General features: G+C 37.6%; 1 protein-coding gene across 6 annotated transcripts in view; it reads right to left on the bottom strand.

Annotated features, from left to right (window-relative positions):
- The window catches only part of COL14A1 (collagen type XIV alpha 1 chain), a 113,878-nt gene that overhangs the window by 45,531 nt on the left and 47,027 nt on the right, over positions 1-21,320 (bottom strand). For all 6 annotated transcript variants that reach the window (XR_013184827.1, XM_077188564.1, XM_077188571.1 and 3 more), the window contains 12 exons: positions 19,340-19,479; positions 17,566-17,692; positions 16,460-16,599; positions 13,609-13,741; positions 12,386-12,457; positions 11,514-11,665; positions 7,629-7,758; positions 6,497-6,619; positions 5,013-5,162; positions 4,261-4,377; positions 2,298-2,444; positions 19-93 (listed from right to left, as the gene is read on the bottom strand). Coding sequence is in view for 5 of the 6 variants with exons in the window: in XM_077188564.1 (XP_077044679.1) it covers positions 19-93; positions 2,298-2,444; positions 4,261-4,377; positions 5,013-5,162; positions 6,497-6,619; positions 7,629-7,758; positions 11,514-11,665; positions 12,386-12,457; positions 13,609-13,741; positions 16,460-16,599; positions 17,566-17,692; positions 19,340-19,479 (1,506 nt within the window). In the remaining variant the exon portion in view is untranslated. The remainder of the gene's footprint in view (positions 1-18; positions 94-2,297; positions 2,445-4,260; positions 4,378-5,012; positions 5,163-6,496; positions 6,620-7,628; positions 7,759-11,513; positions 11,666-12,385; positions 12,458-13,608; positions 13,742-16,459; positions 16,600-17,565; positions 17,693-19,339; positions 19,480-21,320) is intronic.

Genomic DNA, 21,320 nt, shown 5'->3' with positions numbered 1-21,320 from the left:
CACACATGTAGCACTTACCCTCTTTTGCAGGTGGGATTGTAGGTGGTGGAGGTGGTGTTGAAGGTGTTGTTGGTGGTTGAGTAGGAAATGGTACTGGAGAATAAAAGAAGGAATATTCAAACATACCTAAAAGCCCAATATCTTTAATAAACAGCATTTTCTACTCATCTCCACATGAAAAAAATTCATTATTCCTAATCCACTAGTTATGCAACTGGAGATAAATGTGGTGAGTGCACAAAAAAATGTCACCTGAAAGAGAATATTACTAATGCAAAACAATTAATGGCTGTATGTGCAGTATGAATGATACAAGAATACAACTGAACCACTATTGGAACTGCCCCTTTTTGAGATCCTTCAGTGTAGCAGACCATGTGCCAGCACTATTCTTGACCTAAAATCCATAATTTTTTTTGAAAAAGGTCCATGTCCTTTTCTTTTCTCAACAAAAGTCCTCAGTAACAGAAAACAGGTCTTTAGTCACTCTGGAAGGAAGATGTGAAAATTAGTCCAAAATGCAAAGACAGAGAGGAAAAGCAAGCAAGTGCCTGCACTCAAAGCAGATCACAGTCTTCCCTGGTGAAGACTTTTTTGAATTTCGTCAAAGACCTTGTTATGCATCCAGACAGAAACACAGCTCTGACCCCAATTCTGACAGGACTGTGGCTCTGCTGCCTGCAGCAACTTCTACTAAAGTAGCTTTATAGTTTCTGAAAGTGTCCCTCACTCTTCTCCTGAAAATTGACATTGGAATTTCAACCTTGCAGAGACATAGGTGAATATCCAATTACTGATTGACAGCTTTTCTGAATGCAACAGCTTTATTTAGCACCTTTCAAGACAGCCCAGCTGACCTCTCAGAGATAAAATGCACATGCTTTGACTTCCAAAACTCTACGTGAGGAAAAGCTTCCTCATTCATCCAAGGGGGTATTTTACCCCCATTTTTATTCAATGCATTTAGAATAAGAAGCCACAGGTGACAGAACATCAGTCCTCCAAATCTAAACTTATTTGCTGTAACGCCTAAGTTACATTTATAGGCAATGGAGAGTGTTAGATATGGCAACCTGAGAAAAGGAGCCTACATTTGGGAAAGCTCAGTGCAAACAGGATTCACTACATGTCCCCATCCCACTGTAGCTGATGGGGGTTTTCCCAGTGGCTTCAGCAATAGAAAGGGCTGGGACTCTGAAACACCTACAGAGAAGTAGTGCCCAGGACCTCCATGGCCACAGCAACCCAGGACCAGACCCATGAAGAAAGGGTCACAGCTCCTGTAAGGTGACTTGAAAGGCTGCTCTCAGCACCAAAGAGATGCAGGTCACCCTGAAGACTGTTTCCCTTTTTAAAGTGAGACAATAGTTTACACAAATTATCAGAAACCATTGTTCTCAAATGGACATATTCCTCATGCCTCCCAGCTCCCTGACCTGCAGAGCACACTAAACACAATTCCCCAAAAAGCAGGAGAAGCTTGGCTTTAAGAGAATGAGCCCTGGGCCATGAAGAATTGGGGTCATGCACCTGTGCAAGCTTTTCCTATGTGAAACCACAAATGTGGGAGGAAAAGAAGAAAATTAGAAACACTTTATACCCTGAGAGAAAGGGAACAGTATTGTGGTGTATAGCAATATACTGTGAGAAGACAGGTAATGCTGGGATTGGAAATGGGCTCAAAGAAAGATAAAATATTCATTCTAGTAGTCCCATGTTTTACTTCACAGTATTTTGAATTCAGGACAGCAGGATCTTGCCTTCATAAACAGCTGTGAGGCTTTTTTCCTTTTTGCCTGTCTTATATCACTACTAATAATAATTAAAAAGTCTGGTTGGTTGGTTGGTTTATTTCAAAATACTTAAATAAATTGGGTTTTGAGGTCCCATTTAACTGTAAATTATTCAAACACTAGTTAATTTTACTAAACAACAAGAGCTGCAGGAACAAAACTTTCTCTGCTTACCCATTTTTCTGTATTTTTTTCCCCAAAGTAATAGATATTCAGAGTATCCCATAGTGGGACTTTTTTATGAAGAAAACTAAACCATCCTCCCTGTGTCTTTCTCATTAGAAGTCCAATAGAGTTGCTGAATGTGACTTAAAAATTACTTCATAGCAGTGGTGTAAGAATCCTGCACATCTGTGGAGGAGTCACAATGTACTTGAAAAATCAATAGCTCAGCTAAAGAAAACTGTGCAGGAATAGCACATGTGTGGGCAAAGGGCAGAGCACAAGAAATACAATTGAGCATTATTGCTGCTGGCTGAACTCTCTCTCCTCTGTTTTACTCACACGTTGTCTCCGTGATGCTCACAGCAGGGCCCTCCAGCTCCTGAAGCTGTGTATGAACACTGACTTTATATTTGGTTCCAGGGACCAGCTCAAAGAAACAATGTCGAGGTGTCCCTCCACCAAGATTTACTTCTTGCTTTTTTCCATCTGGAATTACAAAAGAAACTATGAAAACTTTTTTTTTTTTTTTTTTTTACTGTTTTATTGAATAATGTGATTTAAATCATAAATAAGAAGAGTACATGACGGCACATGAAGGGTAAGAGGTTGGCATAAGTTAATAAAATACATGCTGCCTTACTTTTGGAAACTGACCTCTGTGCAGAGGTCTCTAACATTTCATTATTCATACTAAGTAGGAGTTGAGGAATGTGTCAAACATCTTCAGGAAAAAAAGATTAATTTTGCTCCATGCACTGAAGGCAATAAAAATCACTAACACTGTCATGAACAGGCTTTGGATGTGGTCCTAAATTATGAGAGTCTAACTAGGAATTGTTGCATTATGTAATTCTATGGCATCCTTTGTCTATGCCTCTGGTTCTCAGCATACGTAATGTGCTTGGTCACAACAAAAGAGACTGAACTAGATATCATATTCCAGCTTTCCCTAGTAGCCACTTGGCAAGATGGTTAAGGAATAGCATTTACAGGGTTCCAAAACTGATTCTGCTAAATTCTGAATTGGAAGATACATTGACAATAGAAAAAGGCTGGGTACTGGAAATAGCATAAGGCATGTTTTAATAACAAGAAAAACTTTATCACCATTTAAAATCTGCATCAGGAAGAAGTGAAATACAAGCAACTGATCTCATACTTTACATAGTATATAAAAAATGACAAACAATCATTCAGTGCTTATCAGGTGTTACACTAGTATAAAAATATTTGATCACTGCCTGAACCAGACACACACCTGATTTGACAATCAAGTCCCTTCAGGATAAATATTAATAAGAAACATTTGTTCACACTCTGGGTTGTTCTGCTTGCATTTAGGTGCTTTCAGCTCAGTTAAAACAATTCTGGCAGTTCTACATGAAGAAAGTAGGATGTTGGCTAGCTCCCAGATGAGAGCTAGCTCTGTGCTGGCTCAGGCAAGCCAAGATCTCTGCTTTCTGAATGGCTTGTCTGTATTTCATGGCTTCAAATAAACCTTATCACCATCCACTTGCCATTCCACAAAAAGGTCATGCCTTTTTTGCCACATGATCAGGGTTACTGTCCATGACACCTTTAACACAGCCCATTAACTGCACTTCTCTCAAGTTATCCAAGGTTTTCATTTGCAGCTGGTCAGAAGACCAGGGGTGTCTGCTTGGGATAAGAGAGTTGGTCTGCACAAACAGTGACAAAATGTCTTCTGGCCACATCTGAGAATCAGTGAGGCTGAAGAGGCTGTAATTTACCCTCTATATGTGCTGTGCTAAAAGCATCAAGACTCCTTGTGTGACTGCACAGCATGCTGTCATGTTTATCCATATGAGTGACATTACTACTATAAGCTACAAAGAAGCATCAATAGAATGAGAACAAAACAAAACTGGACATTGTTCTGATTCTGTGGGCATGGTCTGGATTCCTTCAGAGCTTTTCTGCCCTCTTCTCCTGTCTATCCTAACCATACAGAGTACTGCCTGTGGTATATTTACTAACTTTGATGTACTCAGTTCATCCTTATCCATCTTTTGTTCCTCACAGCAGTGAAAAACTCAGATAATCACCTTTCTTCTACTGATAGATCAAAGTCTCTGACATAAAATGCACAAACTATCAATGTGTTTGACATAAAAGGACAGGGATGCTACTCCATTCTGAAACTGTCAGGGTGTACACACCTTTCTTCTGTCCATCATTTCCAGTATTTCAGGAGCCAGACTACAGGTCTAACTGCAATTTCTATGCAATTCAATTCTCTGGATGGGACTGTAGCTGTGTACCAAATTATTTAGTAACTTACCCTCGAGTGACTCTATAACTACCCTGTAAGCAGTGGCATGTCTGTGGAGCTGCCACTGAGCACACAGGCTTGTCATGCGGACTTGGTAGGAATCCAAATTCGTCACACCCAAATACACTGAAAATTAAATTAAAAAAAAAATCACTTTTATACCTCTAATAAGACATACAAGAAAAAAATGACAAAATTATTACAGTGAAACAAGTCCCAATTCATTTTTAACAAATAATGTCTATAGCTGCTTTAAAAAAATCAAGAAAATCTAAAAGAAGAATTTTAAAAAGTAGTGAAATTTAAAAACAGAAGTTTAGAACTTTAGGCAATTTACTTAAAACTAAATAATGAACATTACTAAAAAGTTCAGTTATTACAAGTATAAAAGTATCATAATAATAGCAGAATTTCCATCAAAATCTAATTTAAAATTGAACTTTAGCTATATAAAGAGCAAATAATCTTATATATGGACCTAGAAAAAATATACTAAATAGATTTTCATTAAGGAAATTTACATCTACTAGTAGGCACATATCTTTTTGGCTAATAAATGGTATCTGCTTTATGATTCCTGTCTTGCTAACATCCAGCAGAGCACTGAAAAGCCTGGCAGAGTCTCATACAAAGAGAGATTTTCATTTCAGGAAAACAAAGTAAAGTCTTCCACGTGAAAATTTATGCAGGGAACTGCAGAAAGCCACAGTTGTAAGGAAAACCAGCTTGTAGAGATCTGAGCAGCATGAAATCTTTCTTACAGGTTTTGGCCACGCCTGTTAGGGCATCACTGAAGCCTGTTGAGTATGAAGCAAATACTTTAACACTGTACTCCGTTCCACTGAGGAGATTTAGAATGAGAATAGTATTAATATCGTCCCCTACAAAGGTCTCCAATGCAGGACCAGGAGCTGCAAAATATGAAATAAATTAGAAAATCATTTGCTCATCCACTAAATTAGAAAAAATTACAAGTGTTCATAAAGTTACTATTTTATGCCTTTTTTTTTTTAACCATACACAAATGCAAAGACATTCTCCTCAATCCTTGCATGGAAAGAAGACACAACAAACACACAGGAAATTCAGCAGTGGGATTCATTAAGGCAGAGCTAGACACTGGCATCTGTTAAAACCCTTTTGTTCTGCTTCAGTGACTTACTACTGCTCTAAAGAGGCAGCCAAATATCTCCCCAGTTTGATTGTGTGCCAGGACCAACAGGGGGGACAGCAGATGCCAGCCAGCACTACAGTCACTCAGGGCTTCTTATACAACAGCATCATTTAATACTATGCAAAAATGATAATGAAAATAGAAAATAATGAAACTTTCCCAGTCAGAATCACAAACAGCTCCTTCATCACCTCCCCTAGTTGTTCTGGATACACTTCAGAAACCAGGCAGCAGTATTGTCTTTGGACAGTATTTTAGTCCCTCAATGGTCACATATCTGTGATTTGCTGTCAATAGAGGACCCTGTTTTTCTAAAGAAATTTGAAGGATTCTGGATGTCCTGTCTAGCTGCAAAGTACAGGCGGGTAAAGGATGCAGCGCACACGAAATGGACAAGGAATGAAATGTCAAGTGTCTGAGAAGAAATGAAAACCTTTTATTGTGAGGGGAAGGAAGTTGAGGAACAGGAGAATACAGAAGAGAGGGGCAGGAAAAAGCAGACATAGTCTCTGAAAGATAGTCATGATAAAATGAAAAAACACAGACTGAAAGAGCTGGGATTAATCAGCCTTAGGATGGGAAGTCTAAGGGGAAATCTACTGCTGCCAACACCTACCTCATGCAAGGTGGTAGAGAAGATACAGACAGAATGTCTTCAGAGGCAAACAGGAAAATGTAGGAGAAAAAAGACAATATTGCAACATGGGAAATTTTTATCATATATTAGCAAAGACACTTCCAGTGACAGTAATCAAAAACTGGGAGAGATGCTTAGAGCAGTTTTAAAATCTCCATCCTTGGAGATATTATAAATTCAACTGGCCAGGGTCCACTGAAACCTGTTCCAAGCTGGCCCTGTTTTGTTCAGGGACGAAGACCAGATGATCTCCAGAGATCCTCTCCAACCTGCATCATTCTGTGATTATTAAACTTTCATATTGAAAAATATGAGGCACCAAAGTTAATAACACTTTCAAGGCTGTAGCTGCAACTGATAGATTTAAGGAAAAAATTGAGTGAAAGATGATGTTCAGTCAGAAATAACCCAAAAAAATCAGTTTGAAAACTCACTGTTGACAGGTTTGTAGACAACTCTGTAACCCATTGTTGCTGAAGGTGGGGCATCCCAGCTGATACGTAATCTGTTGTACCACTCATCTGAGACACGTAAATTCCTAGGAGCAGACAGGGGCACTGAAAAGAAACCAAACTGAGATTTTACAAGTTTATCTCATACAAGCGTACGCAGAAAAATCAAGATATGCAAATAAAAAGAGTGTGATACCCATTACTCTCAGATTTACATGTAAAATTATCAGGATGAAACTCTTAATAAAATTCATCCTTTGTATTACTCAGTGGATTAACCACAAACTTTAATCAACAAACAATGAATTTTTGAATTAATTCCAAAATTTGTTCCTACATTTCTTTAAAAAAAAATCTTACTTTTGTTCCCTAAAAATGTAAGGTAATTTAGAGATAATTATACATTATATAGTTTCTTCCAATCCAAGTGCACTAATGTATAAATCATGCTCTTTTGAACACTTAATTCTGTAGAATGAAATCAAAGGACTTATTTACAAGTGATTTAAGGCTCTGCATAAATAGCACTTTAATTAAGACAAGTTATGTAAATTAGGAGAACACTTCAATAAAATTATACTATCATGACCACAAGTGCACAATGAAAGCATTTTTTTACAATATACAGTAGAGAGGAAGTTTAAGCTACAGCTGAGTAATCTTTTGGTACTTGGTCAGAACTCTGGAGATAATGCAATCACTTTTTATAAAAAGTTCATCAGCATTTAGAAAGCAATGATCTCACACAAAAGAAGATCTAACAGTACAATAGTTGGTTTGATACCATCTCAGCAAGCTTTGTTTACTTTTTTTCTGTATTAGTTGGCTTGCCCTTGGTGGGCTGGTTATCAAGCATTTGGCAGTTCTATTACTGAACAAGTTTCTGCAAACTCAGAGTATTTGAAAATAAAATACAGCTTGTCTTTTAGAAGAAACCCATTGTTTATAAATCAATCAACTGAGATTAATTTAAAGTTCAAGTCATATAAATCATGCAAAATAAGCCCACATTTATACTAAAATACATTCCTACAGCCAAGGAAAAAAGGCCACAAAGAGTAACTCTTTATTCAAGCACATCCTGGCCAAAGACAGGCGGAAAGTTTGTACTTACAAGTTTTGCCAGGAGCTGAGACACTGACTCCCTCCCCATCAGAATAGATGGGGGTTACAGTGACTTTGTATTCTGTATCAGGCAGCAGAGGGTGAAGCAGAAGAGTGTTTTGTCTGCCGGGCACCATTACCTGGAGGGTCAGAACATGCAGAAACAATCAAGCTTAATGACTAGAGACAAACCACTTTATCTTACATAGTCTCTGACAACACATTCCACTAGCATTGTTGTATAGCTTGCATTTTCAAATATTATCGATACTCTACAGTAAAATAAAATCACTACACTATCCATCCTTTTAACAGATCTACCATTATACCAAAACAAAATAAAGGAAATGTTCCTAGGAGATAACACTGTTTTATATTAAACCTATGAGACACTACAGGTCCATAACCCATTGGTATTGTTTGGATCAGAAATACTTAAACTATTTCACTGTATAGACAAAATGCATCCTCTTGATGTATAAATTCTGGACCTACTTAGATTTTCTGAAGCTCAGTAATAAAGACTGATTGCTTTGTTCTCTGGAGACAAAAAATCCTCCTTCCCTGGGAGGAAGGGAAATCAGGTTATGAGATCTGGAAGCATTGAACTGAGCAAGCAGGAATAAAAAATGTTTTTCTTGTCTGCATCTGGTCTGGAGACTTCCTCTGGAGAGGAAGTAGGATGGCATCCCACAAATACCAAATTGCCATGAAACCTGGAAGATCTGCCAGAAAAATCCAACCAGCTGGTAGTAGAGCAGCTGTAGAAATTCCTCTGGGAAGTTTTTTTTCTAGAGTACATGCTTCAGCCTGCTGAATTAAGCATAGGGAAAGGTTTCCCTATAAGCAGCTAGTTCTAAAACTCTTCAATAGATTATTTTATTTTAGCCAGAGCCTCAAAAACCAGTATCACAATAATGGTGGCAGGAGTGCCAAGCAAAACCTTGCAATTGCTTAACTTGCCAGTAAAATTTAATCTCAGAGAGCCTTCAAAGCCTGTATGGGATCCACTTACATCACATGGTATAGGCATGGTAAAAAAGAAAAACTAGTCCTATGTTTCCTGTGCAGAGATCTGTGCTCTGAAGTGATGCTGTTGGAAGCAAGTCCCAAGGTCTGTCGTCACATTTTGGACATTCCCTGGCCCATGTCCATTGTGTGAATCTGTCACCTGAGCCAGCAACTACACAGATTTGGCAAGAAGTTGAGAGAAGCATAAGCCCTTTAAACTCATGGGGGAAAAGCAGAAAACAGGTCTATAAAAGGGTTTTGTTGTTTCAAAGAAGACTGATGCATGTGATGATGGCAAAGGTTTGAAGAAAGGTCTCACCAGTTTCACACTCCAAGATACATTCAAACTACTTCTAGTTTTGGCAAGTGATACAAAGAAGGAAATTTATCTAGTGCACCCAGGTGTTGAGACTCGTCAAAGTGCTTCATTCTTTGATCAAAACTGAACTAAAACCATTAATAAATATTCTTGAAAGATTTCCACATTCCTCTTCCATACACATGCATTCAAAACACACAAACTAAGTTTCTGAAAAAATCCAATCCAACTAATTTTTTTAGTTTTTAGAGCAGTGGATGCAAGCATTGAGAACTCTCCTCGCCACATGTGCATAATCTTCCACAGATCAATATAACTTTCAGCAGTGAGAAACATTTTTGGCTTTAAAGAAAAAAAAGAAAATTGGTCTTTCCAGTATGTACAGCACGCCCAAGAACACACATGCAATTTAGAGCTTGACCCCTCTGTATTCTATTACATTTTCTAGTCCCTGATTTTCAGCCAATTGCATCAAGAATTATAAAGCTTATTAATATTTTTATGGAAAGGGAGGAGTAACTGAAACTTATATCACTGAAATCAGAGCCAAAAAACTTAAGTACTCACCACAGAACTGTCACGCCATAGTACATGTAAGCCCAAATTCCACAAAACCTTTGGTTTCTGCCTAAAAAATATACTAAGCATAGAAACACTCCCCTAAAATGGAACATCTGTGTTGTTTTATTGACATCTGTTGTGTACCTTTCAGGTGCTTGAAGCCATGTGGAAAAATACACTCCTTCAATTAAAGTGTGCCTAATTCTAAGTGTAATCTTACATAAATCCTTTTTCAGTAAAGTATTTATGCACATGATACATTTCAAAGATGAAATGTGGTTAATCTGTTCGCTGAATTGTGACCAAAGATAATAAGGCTTGAGAGTGTACTTAAAATTAAATAATTTATGAGAATAGAGCCAAGATACCTACCTAATCATACAGTTTTATAATTTTATTTAATGAACTTTTGAGTCAGCTGTAATGTCATTTTAATAGTCACAATTTTAATACCTTTCCTACACTTTTAATTTCATTTTAACATAGTAGTCATTGAATACTAAAGCAGAATGACATTTATACCCCCAACTGAGCTAGAGAGGTGAAACAGTGAATCTGGGATCAGAATTTCAGAAAATTTGAGTTATTCTCAGAAGAACAGTACAATTTGTGCCATTATACTGTGCAAGTTTTTCACTTTATCATATGGTATACTAACATATAATTGAGGTAAGATCATAGAGCATGTTTCCTAGTCCAAAAGGATGCCACTACACTGAAAATTCATTTTCAGGTTATAGTTGAATTAGGTGGTTCAAAAGTACATTTCCAGCAGGGTCACATAAAAGATGAATAAAACTGAAATGGGAAAAGACAGATTCATATTTTCCTAGGAAAAATATATTCTACTCCTTTTAATATTTTTATTGAAATATCCTGATATAGGGATAAAAATGTCAGCTGCTAAATATCAAAAGAATAAAATATTTTTTTAACTGCCCTATGAAAAGAAGTGACTCAAGTGGCAGACACCGAGGGAGAATGATGGGGAATATTTTTTGCATTCTGAGCTGACTAAGGAAATAACCTTGAAATACACAACTTAATCTTTTAAATGTACTTACTTAGAGCCATCCACAAACTTTATAAGAGATTTTGTGGAACACTAATAATACTATGCTACAATACTGCACTACTATACTGCACTACAATACTAAGTTTTCCCAATTTAAAAATAGTTTTTTAAAAAGGTACTTAGCCTAACTGAATTCTGAAAGTATCTCAAAAATTGTGAAGTGTTAAAATAATGGAGCTCAGGCTTCTTTTTTTTTGCAGGGGAGGGTGTGTGTTTTGGTTTGTTTGCTATATGCTCCAAAGAGTACATGCAGTGCTCTTCATTCTTTCAATTATTTTCTGAAGTCTTAATGACCAGAAATTTTTCAGTGTAGGACATGTTTAATCTTGATCATCAAGTGGTATTGGAAAAATAAAATAAAATTCTCAGGCACTTAGATTAAAAAGTGCTGTCCTTATTGTGACATGTTCAGGTTCATGAGAAGTATGAAAAGTCTGCATTTGAACTTTAATTTCATTGTGAGAAGAGAAGAGAAGAGAAGAGAAGAGAAGAGAAGAGAAGAGAAGAGAAGAGAAGAGAAGAGAAGTGAAAAATTGCTGAAGGAAAAAAAATTGCTTAAGACTGTGAAAATATTTAAGTGTCATTAAAACACAGTCTCAGGATAGAAGAATGCCTAGGAGTAAAAAATAAAATTAAAAATAAAAAACCCAACTTGGATGAATTTAAAAAAGGACAGGGAAAAAAAAAGCCAGCTCCTCTTTAACTGTGAGCTCATTAAACATTTGTGTGACTGGGCCTTGATCTGACGTTCGACTGCTGTTGCCTGCAGTGCAGCATGTGCTGTGCAATTAGAACTTTGAGATTCAAGCTCACAGTAATATCAAACACAGATCCTTTACTAATTGCAACAAAGTTGTCATATAAGAAGATATCATTTCTTAGCAATTATTAAAGAAGCTTGTGAAGTCAATAACAAAACTCATACAGACCATTCTTACTGCTTCCTCAGCATGGTCCCCTTCTGCAGTGAGATAGGTCACTCTGAACTGCTGAGCGCTGTAGTCAGAAATGTCCCATGTCACTCTCAGACTTGAGGTTGTTTCATCATCTATAACAAGGTTTCTGACTCCTGTTCTAAAAACTAAATCCAAGAAATATTAATTGATATTTTCTCAATTATATTTTTAGATTTAATATAATTTTTACTTTGTGCTGATTATCATCAAGTAGTGCAAGCTCTCCTGAAGTCATGGTGGCTCTGAAGATCCACAGTGGGGCAAAACCATGTAACTCAGTCATATTTGGGCTTAATAAGACAAAAACTGTAAGCACTTATTAAAAGAATAGCTATCCTATACTTCTATTAACATATAATATCCCATCTGCTTTGTTTTTCTTATTCAGTTCATGGAGCTTTAAAATAATCCAAGCTAGAATGCTACAGCAGAAAAATAACCCAGAAATCTTGTTCCTTAAAAGACAATTGTCTAATTACAAGAAAAGAAAGAGAACACTCAAAACTAAACAAAATTCTGAAGAGTTCCCAAGCTCACATTTTTAGAGGAAAAGAGAAATTCTAGGTGAATTTTCCAAATCAGTCTCTGTGCTCTTAGGTAATACCACAGGTACCATTCAGAGTCCCCACCCCGAGTCAGGGGTTGGCTCCTCATCCATGCCAGGCCTGTGCAGGAGGCTGGGCACACACAGAAGGGGGTGCAGAGCAGCACAGTGTGCACCTCTCAGCAGTGACCTGCCTTCCCTTCAGGAGCATCCTCAGCAGGATCCCAGCTCTGCCCCAGCCCTAGGGGTGCCTCAGTGCTCTGCACTCAGCATTTGAACTGCTGGCATTTGCTCTGCTCACCTGCTGTGCTGGGCTCAGGGCTTGTGGCACTGGTGGTGGTCAGTGTGCTGGGCACTGTGGTCGCACTTGCAGCTGAAATACAGGACTCAGTCACTAACAGCTCTACAAAACATGGAAGTCACAATATTCTTCTTGTATGTCTAACTGTGACAATGAAACTGTGTGCTCACACCTACAAGAATCCCACACACTTCAGACATTTCAGAGACTACAAGGGAATTATTCATTTAGTTTACTTTAGGCACATATATTTGCAGGATTAGCATTTAGATCTGCAGATAAGACATAATCATAAACTGTATAATCAAATAAGAATGCATATATTTTCACAAATTTCTGGCTGAACTATACACAATAGACTTCCACTTTGACCATTTGTTAAGGTTGTCAAATTACTTAAACTGAACGTTTTTTAAGAGTGTTTTACTTCTGTCCAAGTAAAAACCAGACAGTACACTCAGCAACACTGGGAAGTATCAGCATCATTTGGATGGGTGTGGGCTTCTTGCTTTAACAGAAAATTTAGAAATAAGCCTGCAGTTAAATTACTAAAAACAAATAAATTTTAGAATTTACACCTAAGAAATAAAGTTGTTTACTTATCCAAGTAATTATTGATAAAAAAGATCAATCTTCCTGAAATACAGGCCACTGTTTTGATAATGAACTATAAAATAAGCTGGACATGATTATCAAGTTTTATCTTTGTTACTTTCATGTCAATGCCACTGGAGGCCTGTGTAAGCTTTTTGGACCATTATTTAAGCCAAGAGGGAGTTCACCTCTAGTGACTATAAATTACATAAATAAAAAAAGAGTATATTGAAAATGCCCAACAAATTAAATTCCTGTAATTTTTTTCCTTTAAAACATTTAACACACATCCCTTCCAAAATCTAATATACCTTCTCATAAGGAACCTGTTTCAAATATTAAAATGTAGGATGGATGAATATCTACCCAAATATATCTACCCAAATCCAAATGTTATTAATACCACAGGCTCAGAAAAGGAGCCAAACCACTATTTTGATTCAATGTGATCTATCACATAATATTAAATAGGAAAAACAAAAACTAGTCAGGAAAGCCCTGGTGCTAAACCACCACATTCTTCAATATTATAGCTACCCAAGATGAACCATGTTTTATATATAAGGTAGGTGCCTCAAATGTAAATAATTTAAACATTTTTTTTAATTACAATCAAGAGTTTTTCTTACACGTAGCTCCAAGAATAGCAACAACTTCACTTTCACTTTCATCATTAAAAACTGCCAGCAGAGAAACTTCATATTCTGTGTCAGGCAACAGACCCTCTATAACATGACTGTCTGCATCTCCATTTATGACCACCTAAGTTAAACAGCAAGATTGAAGAATATCAGTTCAGCATCTGATTATTTTACAGTAATTGACTACAATGAAAGAATGAAAATAGATTTTCCTTTAAAATAAATTAAATCTATACTCAGTTCTGCCCAAAAATTTATTACTACCACAGAGTACATCTGGAAAAAACACTTAAGAATATTTAAAATGTATAGTATGATGTTTTCACCAAAAGCTATTTAATTGCTAAAGCTGACCATATGCTTTTTTTTGAATCACTACCATTCAAAATATTTATTAATAAAACAACATAACAGGATAGATCAACTTCCATTCGTATTTCTACTATTCAAACATTGTTATGACAAATGCATTCAGTATCTTCCCTGCCTTAAATCTGTTTCAATATCAGAACTGTAATCTCAGTTATGGTTCCACACTTCTGAATGGAACTTGAAAGAACACATGCTTCAGACTTGAGGATTAGGAGAGATGTGCTGATGATTAGTTTGCTAAACAACCTTTCTCTGGGTTAACACTGACAAGTTTTTAAGGTGGTCCCTGCATACTCAACATCAAAGTAGGACTTATAATGGAAATCAAACAATAGATATGTCCTGTGTAAAATCTGCCACAGAACTTTGCAGAAATAGTGAATCACACTTCATTTTTTCAACCACCACAGGAGTTTCCTGAGTTGGTCCTGGAGAAAGAGGACCATAGCACAATCACAGATCTTCTGAACTCAAATACAAAAAGAAAAACAGAAAGAAATAAATTGGGGCCATGCCTTCTACTACTATCAAGTAATGAATCAGGCATCCCATGCTGCACACTTTCTGGCACAGATTTTCTTGGAAAATTTCAGGAATAAGCTTTGAGTCAATCTAGCTGTATACTAAGTAGGTGCATGCAACGCCTTTCTTTTCAACTCCCCAGTGCCTCTAGTTGTGTATCAAATAATTATAAAATATCAATGCATAATTACTCTGTCACAAGTAACTTTGGCATACTTTCTGAAGCATCACTTCCTTCAACCTCCCCTCCTAGCTACAAAAAACACCACAAAGTGCTGAACTTTCAAGTGGGCAGGACAAATAGCAGCAACAAGCACACGAGTACAACAGCATGCATTCTCTACTGTATGCCAGAAATAAAAGGTCCCCCTTAAATTTATTCTGGTTTTTTAGTGCCAACACTTGACTGCACTCTCCTCACCCTTCAGCAGAGTGGGATGAGAGGTGTGTGATTAACCACTGTCCCCTGACCCCTCTCAGCTAATTGGCAAGCTGGGTCTTGGGAGAAAGAAGGAGGGATTGCATGTCCTTTGTTTGCATGACTGATCACTTAGCTGGGAAAGAAGCTTAAAGAGGCAACAGCCTGGAGGTATTGTGCTATCCTAGGCCTGACCCCATTAGAGAGTTCATGCAAGGAGAACAGAAAGCAGCTAGGGCATCTTTAATATTTCAGCATTCTAAAGTATTATAGCCTCCAGCACTTCTTTGTGAATACAGTGAACAAGTAGAACCTTAGCAGTTCAAATAGTTCTTGATAATTTATTCTCACACTGGAAGAATACAGATATTTCAAATCTCACTTAAAAATGTGACTTGAGGGCTTTCCCTGGCAGCTACTCACTGGAACTGAAATAGAAACAAATGAGTTCATCTGCTGCAGAAGAAACTGCTCGTGGATGACCTGTGTCCACTCACTCATCTGCCAACTCCTTCTTTTCCCTGCTCACACCTCTCATTTCTCTCTTTCTTGCATGACTACCTCTTACTAGGTGAAAGAGAGGAAAAGAATCAGGCTAAGCTAAATTTACAGAAAAAATGATGCATAACCTAAGCTATAATGACTCTTTCTGCCTTAATGGATGACAAAATATTGCATGAAACCTAGGGCCAGGTGTGAAATGTCATTTTTCCCCCGAGTTCTGTACCCAGATAAACAGTTTGCAGATGTGGCCTCCGCACACACTGCTGATGCCAAGAGAGAAAGATGTTTGAGAGTCACTAAAGACTGAGAAGTACAAAAGAGGCCAAAATAATGAGTTAATAAATAAAGAAAAAGAGGAAATGAGACAGACTATGAAAATTTGGGAAAGGAGAGAAAGTGTCTGTCTTTCTACTTCGAAAAATAAAATTAAAAAGTAAAAGCTAAAGGGATGAAAATAATTTTAAAATTTAGACTGATGGAAAGGGTACTATGGAAAAGATGTACAAGGGCTTAATGCAAAAAATACAGCATGAGAGGGAAAAAAGAGAAAACATAAAGATGAATAGATGAACAATCTAATAAATTAACTATACACTGTACACTTTTCCCTTTGTAATTTTACCTAATAAGGCTTCAGAGGCAATTTTACTGTGCCCAGCACGTTAGACAAACTTGGAGCTTTACCTGAGGATATCACCACTCTGGCTCAGCTACCATCTTCACATCAAAGTGAAGAACATGAACCTCTAAAAACTGAAGTGGCCCCAAACAACAATGCTAGTTCTAAGGCTGTTGGCACATTACAGATTAGATTGACTAGTCACAAAATACCTCTTCTTTCCCTACTTTCTCTTCAAAGCAAAACTGGAATATTAGTTTGATTTTTGTTTAGAGAGCTTTGCAGTGGGGCAGATTTTTCTGTAAGTCAATTGGCCATATTTAATTAGCAAACATTGCTGCATAGTTGTCCTCAGAATGGAATTCTCCCTCCTTTTCACCCCTCAGGATGTCAAGGCAACTTACCTCCTCAGACTCCCCCCCATCCAAAGGAATCCATGCCAATCTGTAAAAAGCAATATCTGATGAGGTGGGCTTCCAGCTGACCCTGAAACTATCTGTGGATACTTCATCAATTTCCAAATGCTTGGGAGTTGGAACTCTTTCTGGAAAATATTACACACAAGAAAAGTGAGAGTGAATTATGCTCTGACACTTCCATAGATGGCAATATCAGGCACACACCACTTTACTTGCAGTTTCTTAAAGGAGTATAACATGGGAGGTAGTTGCCAAAGGCACTACAGAATTCTTTGCCCACTTATTTGTTCTTAGAGAAGTAGTTCTGTAGTTCAGGGAAGGGAATGGACTCTTCATTCTAACTGGACAGGCCTCCTTATCCTCTCTTTCACTGAAGGAGCTGCATGAAACCCTAAGTCCATCTCCTTTGCTCAGAGCTCTGTTCACCAGGCTCTTTTCTTGTACCTCAAAGCCAAGTCCCAGTCTCTGCCTTTTCCAGTCACTGTATACATTTCCATTTGCACTTTGCATGTGTCAAGATCTTGCTCCATACATGTATGTTCTCCCTTCCTCTTCCACCTCATCTTTCTCTTTCCTCTCCTTCATCCTTTCTTTTCCCATTGTTGTTGGAAAGCATTGATATGTGTCATCAGCCATTTGTTTAATGCAGACCTACAGTTACAGAAACTATAACTGTGTTAAACAAACTGCAGGAACTTTGAATGTCGTATGTATTCTCCTTTTGATGTAGTTCCTCTGTATGTATATAAATTTCTATCCCCTAGTGCCTGGATATTTTAGTGGTTAAATGTATGATTCAAAACTCATCACACTTCATCTGGAGGTACAAATGCCATCACACTGAATAATGCTTCAGAAAGCTGTGGAGATGTTTTCATGATGTCAAGAGATTACTCATGTGAGTAAAGAGGCAACTGGCCCCATAGTAAGGGAGCAAAGAAGCCAAGAGTAGCAATGAAAATAACAGAAAGCATTCCATATATTTGAATTCACAGCCAGAGACCTTTGCTGTAACTAATCTTACTTTCCAGTAACATAAGAAAGTATAAAATTTCTTCTTGGAAGGCCTTCAGAAGTTCAGCAATACTTACTTGTGGTAAAGCTGCCAGTAAGTGGTTCAGATTGTCCCTCATCATACTGGGAGAAAAGAGCAACAGTATACTCTGTAAGGGGTGCCAAACTTTTCAGAGTATGGGTTGAAACACGACCAACTTCCACCTAGAGAAAGCATGATTTTCAGTAGATATTGACCATACAATACAATTCAGTAGATATTGACCATACAATTATCAGTGTGTGACATTCTTCTGGGTAATAATGATACACAAGGAGAATGTCATGCAATAAGAAGAGAAATTCAGTGAAACTATGAACAAGTATAAACTCAGGTCCATCAAAGCTGACAAAACTAGTTATAATAGAAAAATTACAAAAAATGAGAATTTTGTATTCATGGCAAACCATGAAAAAAGAGAATTCAGCCTTGGTAAGCCCAGCTGTTCAGCTAACATCAGCACTGCATGTTCAGGAACCCAGAAGGGGAAGAAGCTTTTTGTGCTGCTAAACCTAACCTCTTGTCATGGACAATCACTGCATAAAACCCTTATGTTTAACATTTGTCAAGAGACAGATGAGAGTTTTGTCTGGTCTCTCTCCAGGCTGCAGTTAAGTGACTTTGCCAGGGACATAAAACTCAAAGCTGTATAAACAATTTATCAGTCCAACTATTGAGTGCCACATTAGCTCAGCACCACAGGGAAAATGCTACCAGTGCAGAGCAAACAAGAACATGCCACCTGTTCTTTGAACAAAGGAAAAGTGAACTGAACATTCACTCACATTACAAAGTGTACTACAATGAGCCTGAGATGTTCAAATACCACTGTCACCAGTACAGTCCGGCATATTATCTGTATTAAGGGTAATCAATGGGAAGAAGTCAAATGATTTCTAATTTAAATTTTAAGGGACCTAGCATAGAACAAAGAAACAAAACATTGCATAGGTATGCTCCCCTCTAAAGCTGAGAGCAGTTTCTTCAGGTTCAATACAAATATTCCACTTTACACAGATGAAAGGCCAGATATGTCCCAGAAGAAACATAATTACAGATAATTACCATTAAAGACTTCTTTTTCTCGAGGGCCAAGTTTTCCATGACAACTTATTTCCTAAGGGACCTGGACTGTTTTAATAATCAAACCCACTTTAATAATCAAACCCAATCATACCCATTTTTAAATGTGTATTTAAAAAAAAATAATATTTCAGTATGAATCATTCCATCCCATTTTGCATTCTATCACAGAATTCATGCTGCTAAAAGGTATTATAATGCACCCTTGGTAACAAGGCAGAAATAAATATTGCAAATTATTAAATGTAAGAGTCTAAGTTAGAACATCTTGGTATTGCCTTAGCACTCTGTTAAAGCCAAATCCTTTTTCTAGCAAGTCTCAATATAGAATTAAAGCAATACATTTCGAGAAAATGTGGCAAAGCCTTCAGATGGTCTTTTTGAATGAGCTTGAGTCCATGATATGTGATCCATCAAAAGTCTTATTATCTGAACTGAATAAAGAATAAAAATTTCCATTCTATACATTTAGTCAAGATCCTGCTCCTAGCAAACCACTATCCCCTGGTCTCCCTCAGTTTATGTGCCCCCAGCTGCTCAGAGTACTCTCCCCCACACGAACATCCAACATTAAGCAAACTCTTATTTACACCAAGTTTCCAAATTCTCTTGCAAATCTTTTTGTAGAGCTTGCATAGTAGCTTTTGTTTATAAACATTATCCCTACTAATTACAGAAGTTTGGGAAGGTTTGAGACTGGTTAAGGGAAAAGTGTTGCTAGAATTTACCTCGTTGGTTTCTGTCCCGTCTGTTTTAACGTACATGATGCGATAGCCATTTACGTTTTTGGAAGCAGGATCCCATGACAGCTTAGCACTATTGTGTCCAACATCAGAAAATTTCAAGTTTGCTGGTGGACTTAAAGGCACTTGAAAAGAAAAGAGGTAAAACCATGAAAGTGATCCCAGGTTTTAGCTGTGAAATTTTTCATGTCTTAATAATAAATAGTATGTTTTCCATTCAAAATTTTATATCACCAGTCTTTCTATTCAAAGGCCTATATCAATGGAGCTACAAAAGTACTTAAAGGCAGGTAAAAGGGCTTTGCTTTTTAATTAAACATAACTTCCAGATTTTCTAAATGTATTCTCAACTGATACTGAAAAATAAATTGGTTATGATATTGTTCACTGCAGATATCACAGCAAGATCTAGCCTACAGAACACTTGCAATAGATTTTGGGTTGTATTTGTGAATTAATTTAAGCCAGCTAGTACTTCATCCTATGCACATTTGGTTTTCATGTGTATCCCAGCAAAAATACTTCATGACAGTAGAATTTGGGCAAAAAACCTTCTGAATCCTGAAACACCTTGATATAAGGGAAAGTTTTTCCAGAAAGCATAACCAGCTGAGAAAATGTCGAAAGATGCTACTTTTATGTCTGCCTACCCTTTCTGTTAGGAAACCTTAGCTGTTTCCCAACAACAGTCCCAGTTAAAGTCTTACTTTTATTCTATATATTCCTTGACTGTCACGAGCTGAAGGAAAATGAGGTCATGCAAGAGACAGACTCAGATTACATCCACTTCTCTGTCACACCACAGAAAGCAATTTGTGCTGTCTGTTACTCTCAGCAGTAGGTTCTGTATTAGTCCAACATCTGCTACTTTCCTCTGAATGTTAAAACCTTTCTCCATCCATCCTGCCTTCACACACACACTCCCCACCAGTCCACGTGGACAGATAAATATCAGCACTTCAGAAGCTGCTTTCCCCACACAATAGCACCTGGGAAAAAGCAAAGATTTTAAAGGCCTCATATATTCTGTGAGATCTCTAGCCAGGCCATTTATCAATGCAGAATCTGCAACCAGCTTAGGAACAGTGAAGTCAGCTTGGCTCTGAGAAGAGAGAAGACGGGAACACACTGGAACTGTAGTAGATGGCTTTGCCACACATTCTGGCATTCAGCATATTCCTCTGAGTCTGGTCAAGGGAGGTTCACGTGCTGGCTTTCCTCTCCACTTTCTGTCAGTCATGAAATGCACTTCATTCCACCATCCAGGTCATACAACAAAATGTGTCAGTCTCAGCTCCTTCCTCTTGGAACCAACCTCCTGACAGCACTGCTCTCAACCACACAGGCAGTCCTGGTGCCAGACTTATGTGATATTTACAGTGAGTCTTGGATGAATCCTGGCCCCAAAATGAAACTACACCCTAGAATGAGCTTGCTGACCATGTCACTGTTTGGCATAGGGAAGGTTTTGCTACAGTAACCAAGATGATGCAATGAGTAGAATATTATTTACTAACCATAGATTATTAGAAAATACACCTAATACTACAGCAAATTTGGCAGATCACTCTTCAGGCAGATATATGCTGCAGGAAGAAAATACCAGGTAGTCTACTCATTAATTATAAGCCAGAAAAAATCACACTGGAAGAAAAAAAAAGGGAAAAAAAGGGAAAAAAAAAAGGAAAAAAGAAAGAAGAAAAAAAAAGAAGCTTAAATCAGATTCTGAATGGGTAATGCATTACTGTTAAACACCAACAATTAACAATGTGGGACAGGCATGATCACAAGGATCTTTCTGCCTCCCAGATTGCCCCACTGCTTGATTCATCTAAGCCTGCTAGCAGAGGGCTTGTTTGAATAGCTGCATGACAGGATCCTTCCTTCAGTCCTATAGACCAGAGATGGCTGCATCGTGCCATCCTAAAAAGAAATGAAAGGCTGCAGAGAAGTGAGGGTTTCTTTT

Source organism: Agelaius phoeniceus, chromosome 1, assembly GCF_051311805.1.
Source record: "Agelaius phoeniceus isolate bAgePho1 chromosome 1, bAgePho1.hap1, whole genome shotgun sequence".
NCBI lineage: Eukaryota > Metazoa > Chordata > Aves > Passeriformes > Icteridae > Agelaius > Agelaius phoeniceus.
The sequence above is the reverse complement of the archived record's forward strand: the minus strand, read 5'-3'. Positions and strand labels throughout refer to the sequence as shown.